The sequence below is a fragment of the Hippopotamus amphibius genome, chromosome 13 (assembly GCF_030028045.1).
Source record: "Hippopotamus amphibius kiboko isolate mHipAmp2 chromosome 13, mHipAmp2.hap2, whole genome shotgun sequence".
In the NCBI taxonomy this organism is placed as follows: Eukaryota; Metazoa; Chordata; class Mammalia; order Artiodactyla; family Hippopotamidae; genus Hippopotamus; species Hippopotamus amphibius.
The window spans coordinates 37556605-37576319 of NC_080198.1; the positions used below are offsets into that span (position 1 = coordinate 37556605).

Here is a 19715-nt window from a genome sequence, read left to right on the forward strand (position 1 = left end):
ACCCCAGATATTCCCTAAATGAGTTTAAATAAGAAAATGAACCCTAAACAGCCACAAGGACTGACAATGTAGGAGTTGAGAGAACCAAGTCCCAAAGACAAATACTTTCAAGCTAAATTATCCCAAGGCATTTAAATCAGCACTATCGAGCAAAATAATGAAGACACATCAAAAATATAATCTGAACTGAAGGCCCTTTCTCTAGAGATGTACATTGAACTCTTGAATACAAATCTTGCTTTTTAATGGTTGTACAAAAGTAAGACCGAGGACTAATGGTCCTGGACTCTACACTTCATCCTTCAGAAAAGTCTTATGAAAAACAAAATTCAAGAAAGCAATCCTCTCCATTAACATACCTGAAGGTCCCGTTGAGCATCTTGGGAGGTTCTGCCCTCTGAAAAAGACTTGCTCTGGCCATAGCCAAATATCTGGCTTCCTGGTAGCCTGTGATCCACGTCACGGTACTCCATGCTTCTGTAATCAGTGTCCTGCCGGCCAAGAAAGTCCAGACTACCTTCTTCTTTAAACATATCAGCATCCGAACTCTGTTGTTCACCTCCAGAAAGCTGTGACTTGTCCTGATCTTGAAGTGGACTTTGGCTGGTCTGAAAGTCTGGTGGAGATTCATGTTCAAAGGCTACACCTTGTGTTTCTCCTTCTCTTGTTTCTGAATGCTCAAATTCTCCCTTCTGAATGCCAAAAGCAGATCTTTCTGTTGCATGGTCATGTGCGGATTCTTCTCTCTTGTTCACATTCATACCAGAATGTTCTCTATCTTGTGTAGAGGGCTGAATGTAATCCAAAATATTTGGATCCACAGAGGGCATCTCCCTATCTTTAAATTCCATACAAGGTCCCACCTCTCTGCCCCTAAAATCATGATCAGTCCTGGACCGGTGTCTACCTCTGAAATCTGAATGTGGTGTATCCCTGTCCCTAAAGTCTAGATCACTAGTACCTGAACCTCGGCCTCTAAAGTCCATCTGTGTTCCGTCTTTGTCCCTGAAGTCCAAATCAGATACATCTCTATTCCTAAAATCAGAACGGGACTGATCTCTGGCCCTGAAATCCAAATCTGATAAATCCCTTCCCCTAAAATCTGCATGGGATCCATCCCGGCCTCTAAAATCTAAATCATAAGTGCCCCGGCCCCTGAAGTCAGATGGAGGAGCATCCCTACCTCTAAAGTCAATAGTATGAGCATCCCTGTCTCTGTAGTTCATGTGAGATGTCTCCCTACCTCTATAATCCATAGAAGTACCATCTCCACCCCTATAGTCCATAGGTGGTCCTTCTCTATCCCGAAAATCCCCAGAATGTATGTCCCTACCTCTGAAGTCCAACTGTGATGAATCTCTGCTCTGGAAATCAGAAGATGAAAAATCTCCCCCCCTGAAATCATGTCCAGGTCCCTCCCCTCCTCGATAGTCACCATGCTGTCCGTCTCTAGCTCCATAGCTGAAAGAATGCTCCTCTACATTTGCAAAGGGAGGCCCCGAATGCCCCTGGAAATCAAAGGGAAGTGAATCTCTGCCAGGAAAGTTGCCAGAGTGTCTCTCTTGAGCATGACTCTTAAGGGGAGGAGGAGGATAATCCCTGTTCCACCCGGGAGCAAACCTTTCTTCTTGGCTCCCACTGTAGAAACAAAGACAGTGTTATTCATATTGTCCAGAGAGTTTGAAATCTACACACCAGCATATTCTTCTCTAATCACAGCACATTCTTCTGTAAACATTTTTTTTTTGGCAGAGTTCTGTAACAAGGTCCTAGATCTGCAGAAAACAGCAATGTTTTGCTATTTTAAGACGAAGTGGCGGAGTAAACTTTTATGTTCCCATTTCAGAACACGAGGAAAGTCAACACAAGGTTTTCAACATGACTGCTGCAGAAAAAGCTTTCACCCAGTCCTGCAACAGGGAAAATCCGCAACACCAGATAAGCTAGCAACGGTGACACTCTACAAAAATTTCCATTTCCTACAGCCAGGGAACTAATCATTCCAAGATCAACATGATGATTCCTATACATCAGAAAAATCAATGCACTATAAATTTTATACAGTAGGTTTTGGGAGGTGTCTTTCTCATTGGTGCATACAGGAGTGACATTCCAAAATATCTGACTACAGCTACAGTATGGACACCACCCAGTCAGAATGGATGCAGGCCCAAAATGAAGAAACACTGGCTATAAATCACTAGTAGGAGTACACCAGTGTTCCCCAGCTGAGCATCAGCCCTGGCTGCATCTAAATCCCAGTTCTACAGTGGCTCCACCTAGAAGGATTCTCATCTGGGTCCTATTATTATAACTATTCAAGGGTATCTCAGAAGGCAGCATGAATCATGTCACAAAGCATGTATAAGTTGACTAAACCAAGCAACAGCATCCAGGAGCTTAAAACTGAAAGAGACCTAGAGACAGCATTAGGCCTTCAAGTATTATCACCAGGTCCCAAATGAAGAAGCTGATTTTTTAGATTCTAATGCCTCATCTAATTTTTCATGGTAATACAATATATTTTAAAATAAGCATAGCATTCACATTCTCAGTTTACAGAACTCAAGAGATAAATGAGAACTGGCCCAATCTTTCATACTACCTAACTTCCTCCCTTTGTCTTAAGTTCCAGACCATTTTATATGTTTTGACTTTGGTAAAAGATCAGGGAATTTAAATAGGTAGTTAGGTACCTAGGATCCTGAGCTTGAAGGGAAGGGGAAGGGAGGGAGGGCGTGAAAAAGGAAAACACAAAGTGATCTAAATGGTTACCTGCTATTTAGCAGTAACACGAAAGTATTAAGAGATCAAGTCCATCTCAGTTCTCTTCTTCCAGAATATATAGGTTCAATTACATGACCCTTCTGAACTCAGACTACACTAGAAAGATTCAACAGACAACTGCTTCTGCGTCACTCAGTTCAAGAGAAACAGTTACAATGCTAAACCCTTTCCTGAAGTAACAGGAATTTAACAATAATAACCTTAACAGTAGAATGATGCACATTTAATGGATTTTCAGAACATGATATTAGGTCCTATTAACATTAGTTATGTCTATGGGATTCATCATAAGAGAAGCAAGTTTAAATGTTCTTCATAAATAACACAATTTAACACTAAAATTAAGACATTACCACTAATTCTAGTGTCATCCATATTTAAAATCATTCAAATCCCAACAGTTAGTTTGCAGGAAGACTTAAGCCTCAGCAGACACTCACGGGCTGAGTGCTAAAGTATCTAAATCTACATGCTCTCTGACCAGAACACATCCAACACTGTCTTTGAATACTACCCTAAGGATTACCTTACCCTCTTAAGCTGAGAAGATCAAATAGATCTAGAGTAACCACTGTAATAGGGTTCTTAGAATTGTATTTTATGTAGACTATTCAAGAAACAGTTCTATTAGTATAAAATAGTAGTGACTATGAAAATCATTCTCAACCAAATTAAAAAAAATTTTCAGAATACAATTGTTAAAATAAATACAAAATTATTTTCCTACAAGATACCTTTTTTCACCCAAACTAGTCTCTCCGAAACTTATGTTATATAAACTATGTCTCTTTCTGATTAAAGATCTTAAAAAATAGCATGTAATGACTTACATTTAAACTAAAATTAAGGTGGAGAAATATAATTTTAAATAATAAATTCAAAGAGAAAATGTTCTGAAAAAAATTAAGTGATGCAACAGAGCTAAAGTTACCTAACACTGCTGAAGCTTACCAGAAACAGCCTTACTTACAAAATAATTATCCATAAATATAAGTAAAAAGGATATATTTCTAAATGTTAAAGTACAAACCCACTAATCTAGACTAGGGATCTGCAAACTTTTCCCAAAGTCAGAAAGTAATTACATTAGGCTTTGCAGTTTCTGTCACCACTATTCAATTCTGCCATTGGAGCATGAAAGCAACCACAGACTATTTGTAAACAAATGATGAGGGCCATGTTCCAATAAAACAAAAACAAGCTGCAGGCTGTACAGCTTGTTGTTGACGACCACTGATCCAGACTCAATATTTTGAAAGGAAAAACATAACCAGCATCACCACCACTGCTTTAATTTAAACACTGCTAAGCAGAAAGTAAAAACCCCTTTATTCATGAAACTAGCTTTACTAAATATTATATGGATTTTTTTAAACTTAGTTCTCTACCTAAATTTTTCATTGGAGCCGCAAGCTTCAAAATAATAAAACATCTGTTGAATCTGCACAAGAAGATCCTGCAGACTGCCAATCAAAAAGAAAATTTACTAGTAACAGAAGTTTCAATTGGAGCATTTTATTTTCTTTTTTTGCCATGCTGTGTGGCTTATGGGATTTTAGTTCCCCAAATAGGGATTGAATCTGGGCCCTTGGCAGTGTAAGTGTGGAGTCCTAATCACTGGACCACCAGGGAATTCCCTGGAGCATAAATATTTTTAATGTATAACTTTAAAGATCAGATTTACCATACACCAACTAAAGCCATAAAAATCATATTCCAATAGTGTTTTATTAATTGCAAACACAATGCAAAACTTTTTAAAATACCATCATCAGTGTTTATTATATTGGCTATAAAAAATTAACTCCTTACAAATCTAAAATATAATCCATTTACAACTGAATGGTACCACCTTCTTCACTTTTCTTTGTACATAGTAATCCTTAAAATTAAAATGCAGCTTAGAAAATGAGCAATTTTTCTTTTTCAGAACTATTTTTGGTAGCTGGAAACACATATCATAGGAATGACAGAGCTCTGGATTCTAGACACAAATTACTGAACTTAATGAAACATTTAACCTACATTTATAAACATTTATGTACATTTTTGCTAGCTTTCCTTATTAGTTAAGTATGTATCACTTTGCTAAAAGAAACAAAAAATATTTTTTAAAATTGGGGGATTTTGTTACTGTTTTAAAAAACGCTAAAACACAAAACACTTGGCATGCTAGGTATTCAGTCTCACAATCATTTTAGAAATGACTAGAAAATTTTTAAATTGTTTCTATTTTTAAAATATCACAGCTATTTCTACACAAAGAAAATATCCCTCTTTATGGTAGGCCAAAAATCTTATATATCTATATCATTAAAATATTGACATTTCAATATTCAAATTTTAGACTTACCGAAAAGGTCCTGTTCTGTTAGCAGATCGAGAATCCCCCCACATCTCTTTCTATGTCAAGAGGGCCCAATAAGTAGATCCTTTTGCTACCAAACTCTGATTATAGCAGTACCTGTACAAAACAAACCACAAAAAATGAGTACATTAGAACATGAAGTGAAGAATAAACCAATTTCCTCCTGTTTGGCTTATCAAGGAACACATCAGCAGATATATTTTTGGAAGTCACTTTTAAACATTTATATATTAATTTACAGCAAGAAAAATACATTTTAAATTTAAAACGTACACTCTAGGGTACCATCAACTTCTCAATGTACTAAGAATGCTTCATAAAATATTTACTAATTTTTCTGACACCCATTCTATCTTCCGTTTTGAAGACAGCACCTTAGCATAAACAGCACTCTCAATCAGTGCGACTGATCCTACACTATTCAGCCTAGCCAATCAGAATAGTCTATTACTAGGATTTCCCTGGCTGTTCAATGGTTAAGACTCCGAGTTTCCAATGCAGGGGATGCGGGTTCGATCCCTGGTTAAGGAACTAAGATCCCACATACTGCTTAGCGCGGCCAAAAAATACATTAAAAAAAAAAAAAAAAGTCATCACAGGACCTGTAGACCTATGTTCCAGCTACTAAAAAAACGGCAAACTTTTTTTTTTAAGCCACACTGCACAGCCTGCGGGATCCTAGCTCCCAGACTGAACCCAGGCCCAGGCAGTAAAAGAGCCAGGTCCTAACCACTGGACCACCAGGGAATTCCCAAAAAGAGGCAAACTTTTATGACCTTGGATTTGGCAATGGTTTCTTACAATAACAACAAAAGAAAAAATAAGGTAGATTTCATCAAAATTGAAAACTTTTGTGCATCAAAGTACACTATCAAGAGAGTGAAAACACAGCACAGCAAAACAGCAGACTATGAAATTCCAAAGCCTCATTCCTTCACAGAAACATCAAAAAACAAGCAGTCTGAACCAACTTTGTTGGAGCTTTAGAAAACAGTCAAAACTTTACAACAACCAAGTGAATGCTCAATCAAGAAAAAGTCATTCTCAGGGCTTCCCCGGTGGTCCAGTGGTTAAGACTCAGTGCTCCCAATGCAGGGGGTCCAGATTCGATCTCTGGTCTGGGAACTAGATCCCATATGCTGCAACTAAAGATCCCGGATGCTGCAATTAAAACTCAGCACAGCCAAATAAATAAATAAATACAAAAGAAAAGAAAAGAAAAGAAAAGAAAAGAAAAGAAAAGGAAAAGAAAGAAAAGAAAAAGTCATCCTCAAAACAATAGGGAAGTTTTTTGGTATTTTTACTGATCCCTGCCCCACCCCCCACCCCAGCTTGGCAGTGGCAACCCAGTTTCCAGCTCCTTCCCTCAAATCAAAGGGAAATCTGATTTGTAAATTATTGTGCACATCTGTTCTAATCTGTATGGGGGATATCTGAAGGATGGATGTAAGGTACTTGCCTTTGTTTTACCTAACTCACAACTCTGGGGGGAACATCAGCAGGCACTGCTAATAAAAGCTGCAAAGCAGACTACAGACTCACAGATATGGAGAAGCTGGGGTGAAAATACTTTAGGAAGTTAGGATATTCCAAGGCAACATATATATAGGAAAATTCAGAACGCCACAAGCATACCTAGACACGTGATCAGACAAAACTGGAGAAGACTTTAAGCTTTCACCTCAGGCTGATCTCTAGGTTCAGAGCAAGCCTAGCTAAGTGTTGAAGGAGTGACCTAGCACAGAACCAATCTGCAAAAACAAAGAGAGGTGTTTTTTTTTTCTTCCTCTTGTTTTAGTTGGTGTGTTTTTTTATTGGTTTTTGTTCTGTTTGTTTGAGCTCCTAGCATTCAAGGAAATCTTGGTCAGCACATTAGATGAACAAAGGCTAAAAGAATAGGTGTCAGTGATCACACATAATGAGGGATAGTCTTTGCAAAAATTGTTTAGGAAAAGGATTCTACATCTAGCAAAAACCTCCTTCAAAAATGAAGAAGAGGGACTTCCCTGGCGGTCCAGTGGTTAAGACTCTGTGCTTCCACTGCAGGGGGCACAGGTTCAATCCCTGGGCAGGGAACTAAGACCCCACATGCCACACAGCATGGCCAAAAAAAAGGGAAAAAATTAAGACATTTCCAAGAGGCAAAAGCTGAGGGAAATTTGATACCAGTAGACGGGCCCTGTAAGAAATGCCAAAAGTTCTTCAGGTTGAAATGAAAGGAAGTCTAACAGTAAATTGAAGCCATATGAAGAAATAAAGATCTTCAGTAAAGATAAAAACAGGACAATTTGGGACTTTCCTGGTGGTGCAGTGGTTAAGAATCCACCTGCCAATGCAGGGGACACGGGTTCAATCCCTGGTCCGGGTAGATCCCACATGCCGCAGAGCAACTAAGCCCATGTGCCACAACTGCTGAGCCTGCACTCTAGAGCCCGTGAGCCACAACTACTGAAGCCCACACTCTCTAGGGTCCTTGTGCCACAACTACTGAGACTGTGTGCTGCAACTACTGAAGCCTATGCGCCTAGAGCCCGCACTCTGCAATAAGAAAAGCCACCACACTGAGAAGCCCATGCACCGCAATAAAGAGCAGTCGCCACTTGCCGCAACTAGAGAAAGCCCACATGCAGCAATGAAGACTCAACACTGCCAAAAATAAATTTAAAAATAACAACAATAAAATAAATGTAATTCCCATGGTAACCACAAAGAAAATATCTTTGGAATATACACATAAGAAAATGAGAGGGGAATCAAAACATTTCACTATTAAAAAAAATCAACTAAACACTAAAGAAGGCAATAATGGAACAAATGAAGAAACAAAAAAACTGTAAGGAATATAGATTACAAACAGCAAAATGGCAAAGGTTCCTCCTTATTAGCAATCACTTTAAATGTAAACAGTTTAAAATCTTCTCGGGAATACGGGGATATGTGTATAAAAACAGATGATTGAACTTGGTGTACCCCCAAAAAAATAATAAAAAAAAAATTAAAAAAAAAATCTTCTTCTCAAAAGACAAGACTGGCAGAATAGATAAAAAACATAATCTGCTGTCTACAACAGACTCACTTTAGATCCAAAGACACAAATAGGTTGAAAGTGAAAAGAGAGAGAAAAATATTCCACGAAGATAGTAACCAAAAGAGATCTGGGGTGGCTATACTAGTATCAGACAAAATAGACTTTAAATCAAAAAAGGTGCAAAAGACAAAGAAGGGCACTATTTACTAATTTAAAGGTTAAAAAAAACACAACAAGAAGATAAATCATAGGAACTTCCCTGGTGGTCCAATGGGTAAGACCCCACACTACCAATGCAGGGGGCCTGGGTTCAATTCCTGGTTGGGGAACTAGATCACACATGCATGCCACAACTGTTGAGCCCGTGTGCTGCAACTATTGTAGCTCATGCACCTAGAGCCCATGCTCTGCAACAAGAGAAGCCACTACAATGAGGAGCCTGCGCACCACGATGAAGAGTAGCCCCCACTTGCAGCAACTAGAGAAAGCCCCTGTGCAGCGACGAAGACCCATTGCAGTCAATAAATAAAAATAAACAAATTTATTTAAAAAAAAAAAATAAAGAAGGCAAAATGGTACAACCACTTTAGAAAGTGGCCTGAGAAACACTACCCTCTGACCCAGCAATTCCACTTCTAAAGTATTTGCCTAAAATAAATGAAAATAAAAGACCTGTACAAAAATGTTCACAATAGCTTTACTCATAATAGCTTTTAAAAATGGAAACAACCCAAATATCCTTCAATGGGGGAAGAGATAAACACTGTTTGGTGTCATAAAGGATATCCTCCCTGGGGTAATGTACTTCAGTTAGATTTCAAATGGAAAGGTGACTTTTTGGTAAAGTGGGAGAAGAGTTAGTAAGAAAGGGGAAGTGGAAAAGGAGAATCCACAAGACCCATTTTTTAAAATTATTTTTAAAAATTGTGAAAGATATAATTTAAGCTTATCATTCTAGCCATCTTTAAGTATACAGTTAAAAGGGATTAAGTACACTCATGGTGTTTTGCAACCATCATCCCCATCCATCAGCAAAACTTTTCATCTTGCAAAACTGAAACTCTGTACCCATTAAACAGTAAGTCCCCACTCCCCTCTCAACCTAGTCCTTGGCAACCACCATTCCACTCTGTCTTTATGATTTCAACTACTCTAGTATCTTTTTTTTAATTTTAATTATTTATTTTTTTGGCTGCGTTGGGTCTTTGTTGCTACGTGTGGGCTTTCTCTAGTTGTGGTAGCAGGGGCTACTCTTTGTTGTCGTGCGCGGGCCTCCCAGTGCAGTGGCTTCTCTTGTTGCAGAGCATGGGCTCTAAGGCGCACAGGCTTAGTTGCTCCCTGGCATGTGGGATCTTCCTGGAGCAGGGATCGAACCCATGTCCTCTGCACTGGCAGGCGGATTCTTAACCACTGCGCCACCTAGGAAGCCCCAAAATTTCATGACTTTTTAAGGCTGAATAGTATTCTACTGTGTGTACATACCATATTTTATCTACTCATTCACTGCTGGACACTTGGGTTACTCCCATCTTTTCAATAATGTGAATAATGAAAAAGTGTGTATAAATATCTCTCTGAGATCAGTTCTTTTGGATATATACACCCAGAAGTAGAATTGCTGGATCATATGGTAATTTTATTTTTAATTTTTTGAGGAAGCACCATACTGTTATCCAGTTGCTACACCATTTTACATTCCCACCAATAGTGCACAATAGTTCTGTTATGGACTGAACTGTGCCTCCTCCAATTCATGTGCTGAAGCCCTAACTCCCAATGTAACTGTATTTAGACAGGGCCTTTGAGGAGGTAATTAAGGTTGAAAGAGACCATAAGGGTGGGGCCCCAATCCAACAGGACTGTTGTCAGTGGAAAAGACACCAGGAATGCATGCACAGCGAAAAGGCCGTGTGAGGACATGGAAAGAAGATGGCTTTCTACAAGCCAAGGAGGGAGGCCTCACCAAAACCCAACCCAGCTGACACCGTGATCTTAGACTTCAGCCTGCAAACTGTGAGAAAATAATTTTCTGCTGTGTAAGCCACCTAGTCTGTGGTATTTTGTTATGGCAGCCCTAGCAGAATAATACAAGTTCCAATTTATCCACATCCTAACACTTGTTATTTTCTGTTTTGGGGGTTTGTTTCGTTTTTCAGTAATAGCCATCCTAATGGGTGTGAAGTGGTATCTCAATGTAGGTTTGATCTGCATTTCCCTAGTCAATAATGATGCTGAGCATCTTTTCATGTGCTTATTGGTCATTTGTATATCTTTTTGGGGGAGAAATGTCTATTCAAGTCCTTTGCCCATTTTTTGATTCAGGTTTTTCGTTGTTGTTGAGTTTAGGAGTTTTCTATATATTCTGGATATTAATCCCTTGTCAGACACGTGATTTGCAAATATTTTCTCCCATTTTGTGAGATGCCTTTTTACTCTGTTGACAGTGTTCTTTGAGCACAAAAGTCTTTAATTTTGATGAAGTCCAATTTGTTTATTTTTCCTTTTGTTAATTGTGCCCTTAGTGTCATATCCTCTAAAAAATCACTGTCAAATCCAATGCATAAAGCTTTCCCCCTATGTTTTCTTCTAAGAGTTTTAGCTCTTACATCCAGGAGCAAGATCTCTTCTTAAGAAGAGCATTTATGGAAGGCAAAGTTCTCTATATTGATTCCATAGTCTCCCTGTGTATCTGTAGATTAAAGACTGTAGTCTGAAGAATCCACCCTTACCTTACTCTATCACTTAACTCCTTTTTTTTTTTTTTTTTTAATTTTTATTTTTTGGCACACGGGCTTAGTTGCTCCGTGGCATGTGGGATCTTCCTGGAGCTAGGATCGAACCCGTGACCTCTGCATTGGCAGGTGGATTCTTAACCACTGCGCCACCTAGGAAGCCCACTTAACTCCTTTTTTTGACCTACAGTACCACTCTGCTAATTCCTTTCTGTTTGTAAACATACTCAAGTCTCTCTCATGCAAAACACACACCCACATACCTAATACAAAACCTTTAAATATTAATTGAATAAGTAAATGAATGTCCACTAAACACTGCTAATCCTCTAGGCTCTATTCTGCTCCCCAGCACTGTTCTTGATGCCATCCCTGAGTGCTATGGACGAAACTGAATATGTGTCACTCCAAAATTCATACGTTGAAGTCCTAATCCCCAACGTGATGGCATCTGAAGATGGGGCCTTTAGGAGATAATTAGGTCATGAGGGTAGAGCCCTTAGGAATAGGGTTAAGGTTCTTATAAGATGGGACGAGAGGGGCTTCCTAGGTGGCGCAGTGGTTAAGAATCCGCCTGACAATGCAGAGGTCACGGGTTCGATCCCAGCTCCAGGAAGATCCCACATGCCGCGGAGCAACTAAGCCCGTGTGCCAAAAAAAAAAAAAGATGGGACGAGAGATGCTCTCTCTCTACCATGTGAGGATAGAGCAAGAAGGCACCTGTCTGCAAACCAAGAAGCTCTCACCAGGAACCAAACTGGCACCTTAATCTTAAACTTCCCTGCCTCCAGAACTGTGTGAAATAAATTTGTATTGTTTAAGTCACCCAGTCTAGGGTATTTTGTTATAGCAGTACAAGCTGACTAAGACACTGGCCAATCTTATCCATTCCCAATTTAACCACTATCACTACCATCTCTATGATTATAACTTCCACATATCCATCTCCAGCTTAGACTTCCCTATACAGTCCAAAGGCCTGCCAGAAATGGCCACTTGGCTATCCCACAGGAATCTCAAGTTCATATACAAATTAGACTTTACTACTATAGAGAGACATTTAAATACTTCATTAGGGCTGCTTTTTCTTATGAATAGAAACTTTCCAGATTTTAAATATTTTTACATCCTGGTCCCTTACACCAGCAAATTACAGTCAGATTCCCAGTTTAAAAGTGAGTTTTAGAAGACAGCAGAGTGTGGCAGTGAAGGGACAAGAGTGCAATCCCTGGACACACTCTGCTGGGGTTCAGAGCTTGACTGCTTGGAGGCAAATCTTGGCTCTGCCACAATGTAGATCCTTAACCAAGTTATTTAACTTAATGTCTCAGTTTACTTATCTGTAAAAATCGGGATAAAGATAATATCTATTTTATAGTTATCAGGATAAAATGACAATGTAAATTCACTAGAACAGTGCCTGATAAATAAGACACTCAGTAAATGTTATTACTACTTTAAGAGTTTATTTCAAAAATCATTGGGATTTGAAATGTTCCCACTGATACAGTCTGGTTTGGCTAAATGAATGACATTAAAGTTTGACTTGTCAATTAGATTATATAGCAGACATTTTTCATAAAGTTAAATCTACAGTTTCAAGGTTTTGTCAGCTTATATTTAAAGCACATATGCAATATATATTATGCCAGAAAATACATCCTTTGCAGCCATTTATGATACAAGTGTTAAGACACCAACTTAGAAATGTACATGGTGGTAAACAATTTTTTTGAAATTTTAGGGGTGAAAATTTTTTTAATCCTATTAGGTGGTTCAAGAGTAAAAGGGTTTCAAGACTACTGGGACTGCCATATATATATTACTAATAAGAAAAAAAATACCAAGTTGTACACTCTAAACATATGCAGTTTATTGTATGTTAACTGTATCTCAATAAAAGTTCTTTAAGGAAAAAAAAGACTATTAGCCTAGTGAATGTGTTTTAGAGTCAGACTGCCTGGGTTTGAATCAAAACTCCAGCTTTGGGACTTCCCTGGTGGCACAGTGGTTAAGAATCCACCTGCCAATGCAGGGGACATGTGTTTGAGCCCTGGTCCGGGAAGATCCCACATGCCGCAGAGAAACTAAGCCTGTGTGCCACAACTACTGAGTTCTTGTGCCACAACTACTGAAGCCCATGCACCTAGAGCCTGTGCTCCACAACAAGAGAAGCCACCACAATGAGAAGTCCAAGCACCGCAACGAAGAGTAGCCCCCACTAGCAGCGATTAGAGGAAGCCCATGCACAGCAATGAAGACCCAATGCAGTCAAAGATAAATAAATAAATTAATTAATTAATTTAAAAAAAAAGAAGAAGAATCCACCTGCCAATGCAGGGGACAAGGGTTTGAGCCCTGGTCTGGGAAGATCCCACATGCCACAGACCAACTAAGCCCGCAAGCCACAACTACTGAGCCCTTGTGCCACAACTACTGAAGCCCAAATGCATGCCTAGAGCCTGTGCTCCACAACAAGAGAAGCCACCGCAATGAGAAGCCCACACACCACAACAAAGAGTAGCCACCACTTGCCACAATTAGAGAAAGCCGACTCACAGCAATGAAGACCCAACATAGCCAATAAATAAATAACTTTATATTAAAAACAAAAAACAGAGCTTCTTAGGTGGCGCAGTGGTTGAGAATCCACCTGCCAATGCAGGGGACTCGGGTTCGATCCCTGCTCCAGGAAGATCCCACATGCCGCGGAGCAACTAAGCCCGTGCGCCACAACTACTGAGCCTGAGCTTTAGAGCCCGTGAGCCACAACTATTGAGCCCTTGTGCTGCAGCTACTGAAGCCCATGCGCCTAGAGCCCGTGCTCCACAACAAGAGAAGTCACAGCAATGAGGAGCCTGCATACCACAGCGAAGAGTAGCCCCCACTCACCTCAACTAAAAAGAAAACCCCCGCACAGCAAAAGACCCAACACAGCCAAAAAATAAATAAATAAATAAATTTATTAAAAAAAAAACAAAACAAAAAACCTCCAGCTTTTGGGAATTCCCTGGTGTCCAGTGGTTAGGACTCCAGGCTTCCACTGAAGGCGGCACAGGTTCGATCCCTGGTCAGGGAAATAGATTCCACATACCGCAACTATGAGCTTGCACACCGCAACTAAAAATCCTGCATGCCGCAACTAAAGATTCTGCATTCCAGGATCCTGTGTGCCGCAACTAAGACCCAGAGCAACCAAATAAATAAATAAATAAAATTTTTTTTTAAAAAAGAAGCAATTACATTGATAGCAACATCATTCATAATAGCCAAAAACTGAAAAGAATCCAAATGTCCATCAACAGGTAGATGGGTAAACAAGTGTGATATACTCATAAAAAGGAATGCAACATGGATGAAACTTCAAAAAACATTATAAGTGAAAAAAGCCAGACATTCCAATTACATGAAATTTCTAGAAAACATAAAACTACAGAGGCAGAAAGCAGATCAGTGGATGCTCGGACTTGCAGTTAGAGTGGGAAGCGGAGATTAAGAACAAACAGCAACTAGGGAATGTTTTGAGATCCTGAAAATATTCTAAATCTGAATAGTGGTGATGACTGCATCAAACCGAACAGTTTCAATAAGTGAATTTTATATGTAAATTATGCCCCCAAAAAAAGTTTTGAAAAATTTTAAAGCAACAATGTATTAAACATTATTACTACTGCTACTATGCTCAGGTGTTTAAAATCACAATAATATTAAGCTGGAAAGGACCTTTCTGAGTGTGTCTATTCCTACTCTCTGAAAGACAAGCATAGCTGAGTACTGACTCTGCCACAGTTACACATTTTACATGGGTTCTCTCATTTAATCATCATAGGTCCTCCATGGGGTAAGTTCTGTTACAATCTCCACTTTACAGACTATGAAACTGAGGCTCAAACAGGTCGAGAGGCTTGCCTCCAAACAATATAACTAATATGAGGAAAAGCCAATATGCAAACTCAAGGTCTGATTCCAAAGCCCATCTTAAAATTCATATGGAATTTCATAGGTCTCTGAATAGCCTTAAAAAGAACATAGTTAGAAGACTCTCAATTCCCAATTTCAAAACTTACTATAGGGACTTCCCTGGTGGTCCAGTGGTAAAGAATCCATCCTGCAATGCAGGGGACGCAGGTTTGGTCCCTGATCCGGGAACTAAGATCCCACATGCTGCAGAGAAACTAAGCCCATGTGAAACAACTACTGAGCCCGTGTGCCTCAACTAGAAAGCCCCAGTGCCACAAACTACAGAGCCCATGCACCCTGGAGCCTGGGCGCCAAAACTAGAGAAGAGAAAACCTGCATGCCACAACTAGAGAGAAGACACAACGAAGATCCCGCAGGCATGATTAAGACCCAACGCAACAAAAAATTAAATAAACAATACATATTTTCTAAACTTACTATAAAGTTACAGTAATCTAAACAGTGTGTTAGGGACCTAATGAAACTTAAAAGCTTTTGTACAGCAAAGGAAACCATAAACATGATGAAGAGACAACCCTCAGAATGGGAGAAAACATCTGTAAATGTAGTAACTGACAAAGGATTAATCTCCAGAATATACAAGCAGCTCATGCAGCTCAATATCAAAAAAAACAAACAACCCATTCCAAAAATGGGCAGAAGACCTAAATAGACATTTCTCCAAGGAAGACATACAGATTGCCAACAAACACATGAAAAGCTGCTCAACATCACTAATCATCAGAGAAATACAAATCAAAACCACAATGAGGTATCACCTCACACAACGGCCATCATTAAAAAATCTAGGAACAATAAATGCTGGAGAGGGTGTGGAGAAAAGGGACCCCTTCCGCACTGTTGATGGGAATGTAAATTGATACAGCCACTATAGAGAACAGTATGGAGGTTCCTTAAAAAACTAAAAATGAACTACCATATGACCCAGCAATCCCACTACTGGGCATATACCCTGAGAAAACCATAATCCAAAATGATACATGTACCACAATGTTCACTGCAGCACTGTTTACAATAGCCAGAACATGGAAGCAACCTAAATGTCCATCTGCAGATGAATGGATATATATACAATGGAAAATTACCCAGTCATAAAAAGGAACGAAATTGAGTTATCTGTAGTGAGGTGGATGGACCTAGAATCTGTCATACAGAGTGAAGTAAGTCAGAAAAAAAACCAAATACCGTATGCTAACACATATATAAAGAACCTAGAAAAATGCTACTGATGAACCTAGTGGCAGGGCAGGAATACGCAGACATAGAGAACGGACTTGAGGACACGGCGGGGCGGGGGGGGGGGGCCCACATGACGAAGTGAGAGAGTAGCACTGACATATACACACTATCAAATGTAAAATAAATAGCTAGCGGGAAGCTGCTGCAGAGTACAGGGAGATTAGCTCAGTGCTTTGTGATTACCTAGAGGGGTGGGATAGGGATGGTGGGAGGGAGGGGATGTGGGGATATATGTATACATATAGCTGATTCACTCTGTTGTACAATACAAACTAAGACAACATTGTAAGGCAATTATACTCCAATAAAGATGGGGGGAAAGAGGAAATATACAAAATAACGCTTCATAAAAATAAAAACAAAAAAAAAGTATTATTGGTATAAAACAGACATACAGAACAAGGGAATAGAGAACCCAGAAATAAACCCTCACATACATCGTCAAGTTATTTTCAACAAGGATGCCAAGACCATTCAATGGGAAAAAGAGTCTTTTCAACAAACGGTCATAGGGAAACTGGATATCCACACGCAAAAGAATGAAGTGGGGCCCTTACCCAACAGTGTATACAAAAGTATTAAAGACCTAAACTTAAGATCTCAAACTCTAAACCTCTTAGAAGAAAACAGAGGGGAAGCTTCATGCATTGGATTTGGCAATGATCTCTTGGATAAGACACCAAAAGCAGAGTCAACAAAAAAACAGACAAATTGGACTTCATCAAAATTAAAAACTTCTGTGCTTCAAAGAACACCATCAACAGAGTAAAAAGGCAACTCATGAATGGGAGAAAATATCTGCAAACTACATATCTGATAAGGGATTAATATCCAGAATATACAGATAACTAAAACTCAACAGTAAAAGACAACCTGATTCAAAAATGAGCAAAGGACTTGAATAGACATTTCTTCAAAAAAGACATACAGGGACTTCCCTGGTGGCACATTGCTTAAGAACCTGCCCGCCAATGCAGGGGACACAGGTTCAATCCCTGGTCCAGGAAGATCCCACATGCCGTGGAGCAACTATGCCCGTGTGCCACAACTATTGAGCCCACATGCCTAGAGTCCGTGCTCCGCAACAGGAGAAGCCACCATACTGAGCAGCTTCTGCACCACAAGGAGTAGCCCCTGCTCACCACAACTAGAGAAGGCCCACTCACAGCAACGAAGATTCAATGCAGCCAAAAAAAAAAAAAAAAAGACATACAAATGACCAATAAAGACATAAAAAGACTCTCAACACCAGGGACTTCCCTCGTGGTCCAGCAGTTAAGACTCTGGCTTCCACTGCAAGGGGCCCAGGTTCAATCCCTGGTCAGGGAACTAGATCCCACATGCATGCCACAACTAAGAGTCCGCATGCCACAATTAAAAACAAGACCCTGCGTGCCGCAACTAAGACCCAGCACAGCCAAATAAATAAATAAATAAATATTACAAAAAAAAAAAAAAAACACCTCTTAACAATTAGGGAAATGCATGGTGCAGCCACTGTGTAAAACATATGCTAGCTCCTCAAAAAATAAAAAACAAAATTATCATGTGATCCAACAATTCCAATCCTGGGTATAAAACCAAAAGAAATGAGAGCAGGGACTCAAGTAGATATGTGTACCCACCTCCCATGCTCACTGCTGCATTAGTCACAACAGTTAAAAGGTGGAAGCAACCCAATGCCAATCAACAGAGGAAAGATAAACGTAATGCAGTATATACATACAATGGAATACTATTCAGCCTCAAAAAGGAATGAAATTCTGATAGATGCTATAACATGGCCGAAACGTGAAGACATTCTGCTAAGTAAAATAAGCCAATCATGAAAGGACAAATATTGTATAATTTATGATTCTATTTATATGAGTTACCCAGGACAGGCAAATTCATACAGATGGAAAATAGAATGGTGGTTGCCAGAGGCTGAGGAAGGGGAGAATGGGAAGTTATTGTCTAATGGGTACAGAGGTTCAGTTTGAGAAGACGAAAAAGTTCGGAAGCTGGATGGTAATGATGGTTGCACAACAATGTAAAGTGCTTGATACCACTGAAGTGTACACTTTAAAATGGTTAGAATGGTGAGAGGGAGGGAGGGAGGGAGAGAGCTTCACACCCACTGGGGTGATCACTGCAAAAAAACCCCAGGAAATAACAAGCGTTGGGTTGTGGAGAATTCGGAACCCTTATACATTACTGGTGGGAATGAAAAAGGATGCAACTTCTGTGGAAAACAGTATGGTGGTTCCTCAAAAAGCTAAACACAGAATTATCATATGAGCCACTTCTGGGTATATACCTAAAGATACTGAAAGCAGGGACATGAAGAGATATTTGTATACCCCTGCTCACAGCAGCATTATTCACAATAGCCAAAAGGTGGAAACCCAACTGTCTAGCAAGTGAACAGATAAACAAAATGTGGTCTATACACACCAAGTGCTGTTCAGCCTTAAAAGGGAATGAAGATGTCAATTATATCTCAATTTTTGTTTGTTTTAATTTTAAAAAAAGGAACGAAGTTTGGATGCATACTATGACATGAATGAACCTTGAAAACATTATTTTACCTGAGATAAGTGAGACATGAAAGGACAAATACTGTATGATTCCACTTATATGGGGTACCCAGAACAGACAAATTCAGAGACAATACAGATTAGAGGTTACCAGAGGGAGAGGAGCAATGAGAGTTACTTGCTCAATGACTAGAGTTTCTGTTTGAGGTGATGAAAAAGTTCTAGAAATAAATAGTGGTGATGGTTTCATTACATTCTGAATGTAATTCATGCACTGAATTTTACATGAATTTTACACATAAAAATGACTTAAATGGCAAATTTTGTTACAATGTATGTAACAAAACACATTTATCACAACTGTAAAAAGAATAGTAATGTAATATATGAAAAACCAGTGAATTAAACACCTTAATTGGGTGAATTGTATGGTGTGTGAAGCTATTTTTTAAAAAGGTAACAGTGGTGGCTAACATTCAGTGAACACTTTCTGCACACCAGGCACTGTTCTAAAAGGATTACATAAACCTCACAAAAACCTACGAGGTGGCTACATTTCTTAACCTCATTTCACACATGAGGAAACTGAAGTTAGGTAATTTGTCCAGTGTCACTCGGTTAGTGTAGGAGTCAGGGGTTCAAACCTATCAGATTCTAGAGCTCCTACAGTTACCCACTCTGTTCCACTGAGTCCCGCAGTGGGATAGGAAGATTATAAAACACACCTGATAGATGCCCCTTTAAGTGAATGAGAAGAACAACTACTGTGGAAGCCCAGCAGAAAAAATTAATTCTAAGCACTTGGTATACAGCCAGAAGAGTCCATGATTTATGATCTTTAAAATAAGAATTTTCCAATAGCTTTAATCTTAATACAACTCTGAGTCAGATTATTAACATGTCATGTCATATATTTAAACATTGGCAGAAGAGTATAACCTTGGCCATGTATCTTCAATAAGACTGGAGAGTTCACTTAGTAACCTCTCCATTGGCAATTCTCCTCTGAAAGGCTACAAAAAACTCGGCTCCTAACAGCAACAAAAGTAAACCCAACTCTG

At 39.3% G+C, this 19715-nt stretch overlaps 1 protein-coding gene across 2 annotated transcripts in view; it reads right to left on the bottom strand.

Annotated features, from left to right (window-relative positions):
• The window catches only part of RBM6 (RNA binding motif protein 6), a 106230-nt gene that overhangs the window by 85274 nt on the left and 1241 nt on the right, over positions 1–19715 (bottom strand). For both annotated transcript variants that reach the window (XM_057704682.1, XM_057704681.1), the window contains 2 exons: positions 5141–5251; positions 360–1638 (listed from right to left, as the gene is read on the bottom strand). In XM_057704682.1, the coding sequence (XP_057560665.1) occupies positions 360–1638; positions 5141–5184 (1323 nt within the window). In that variant the 5' untranslated portion in view covers positions 5185–5251. The remainder of the gene's footprint in view (positions 1–359; positions 1639–5140; positions 5252–19715) is intronic.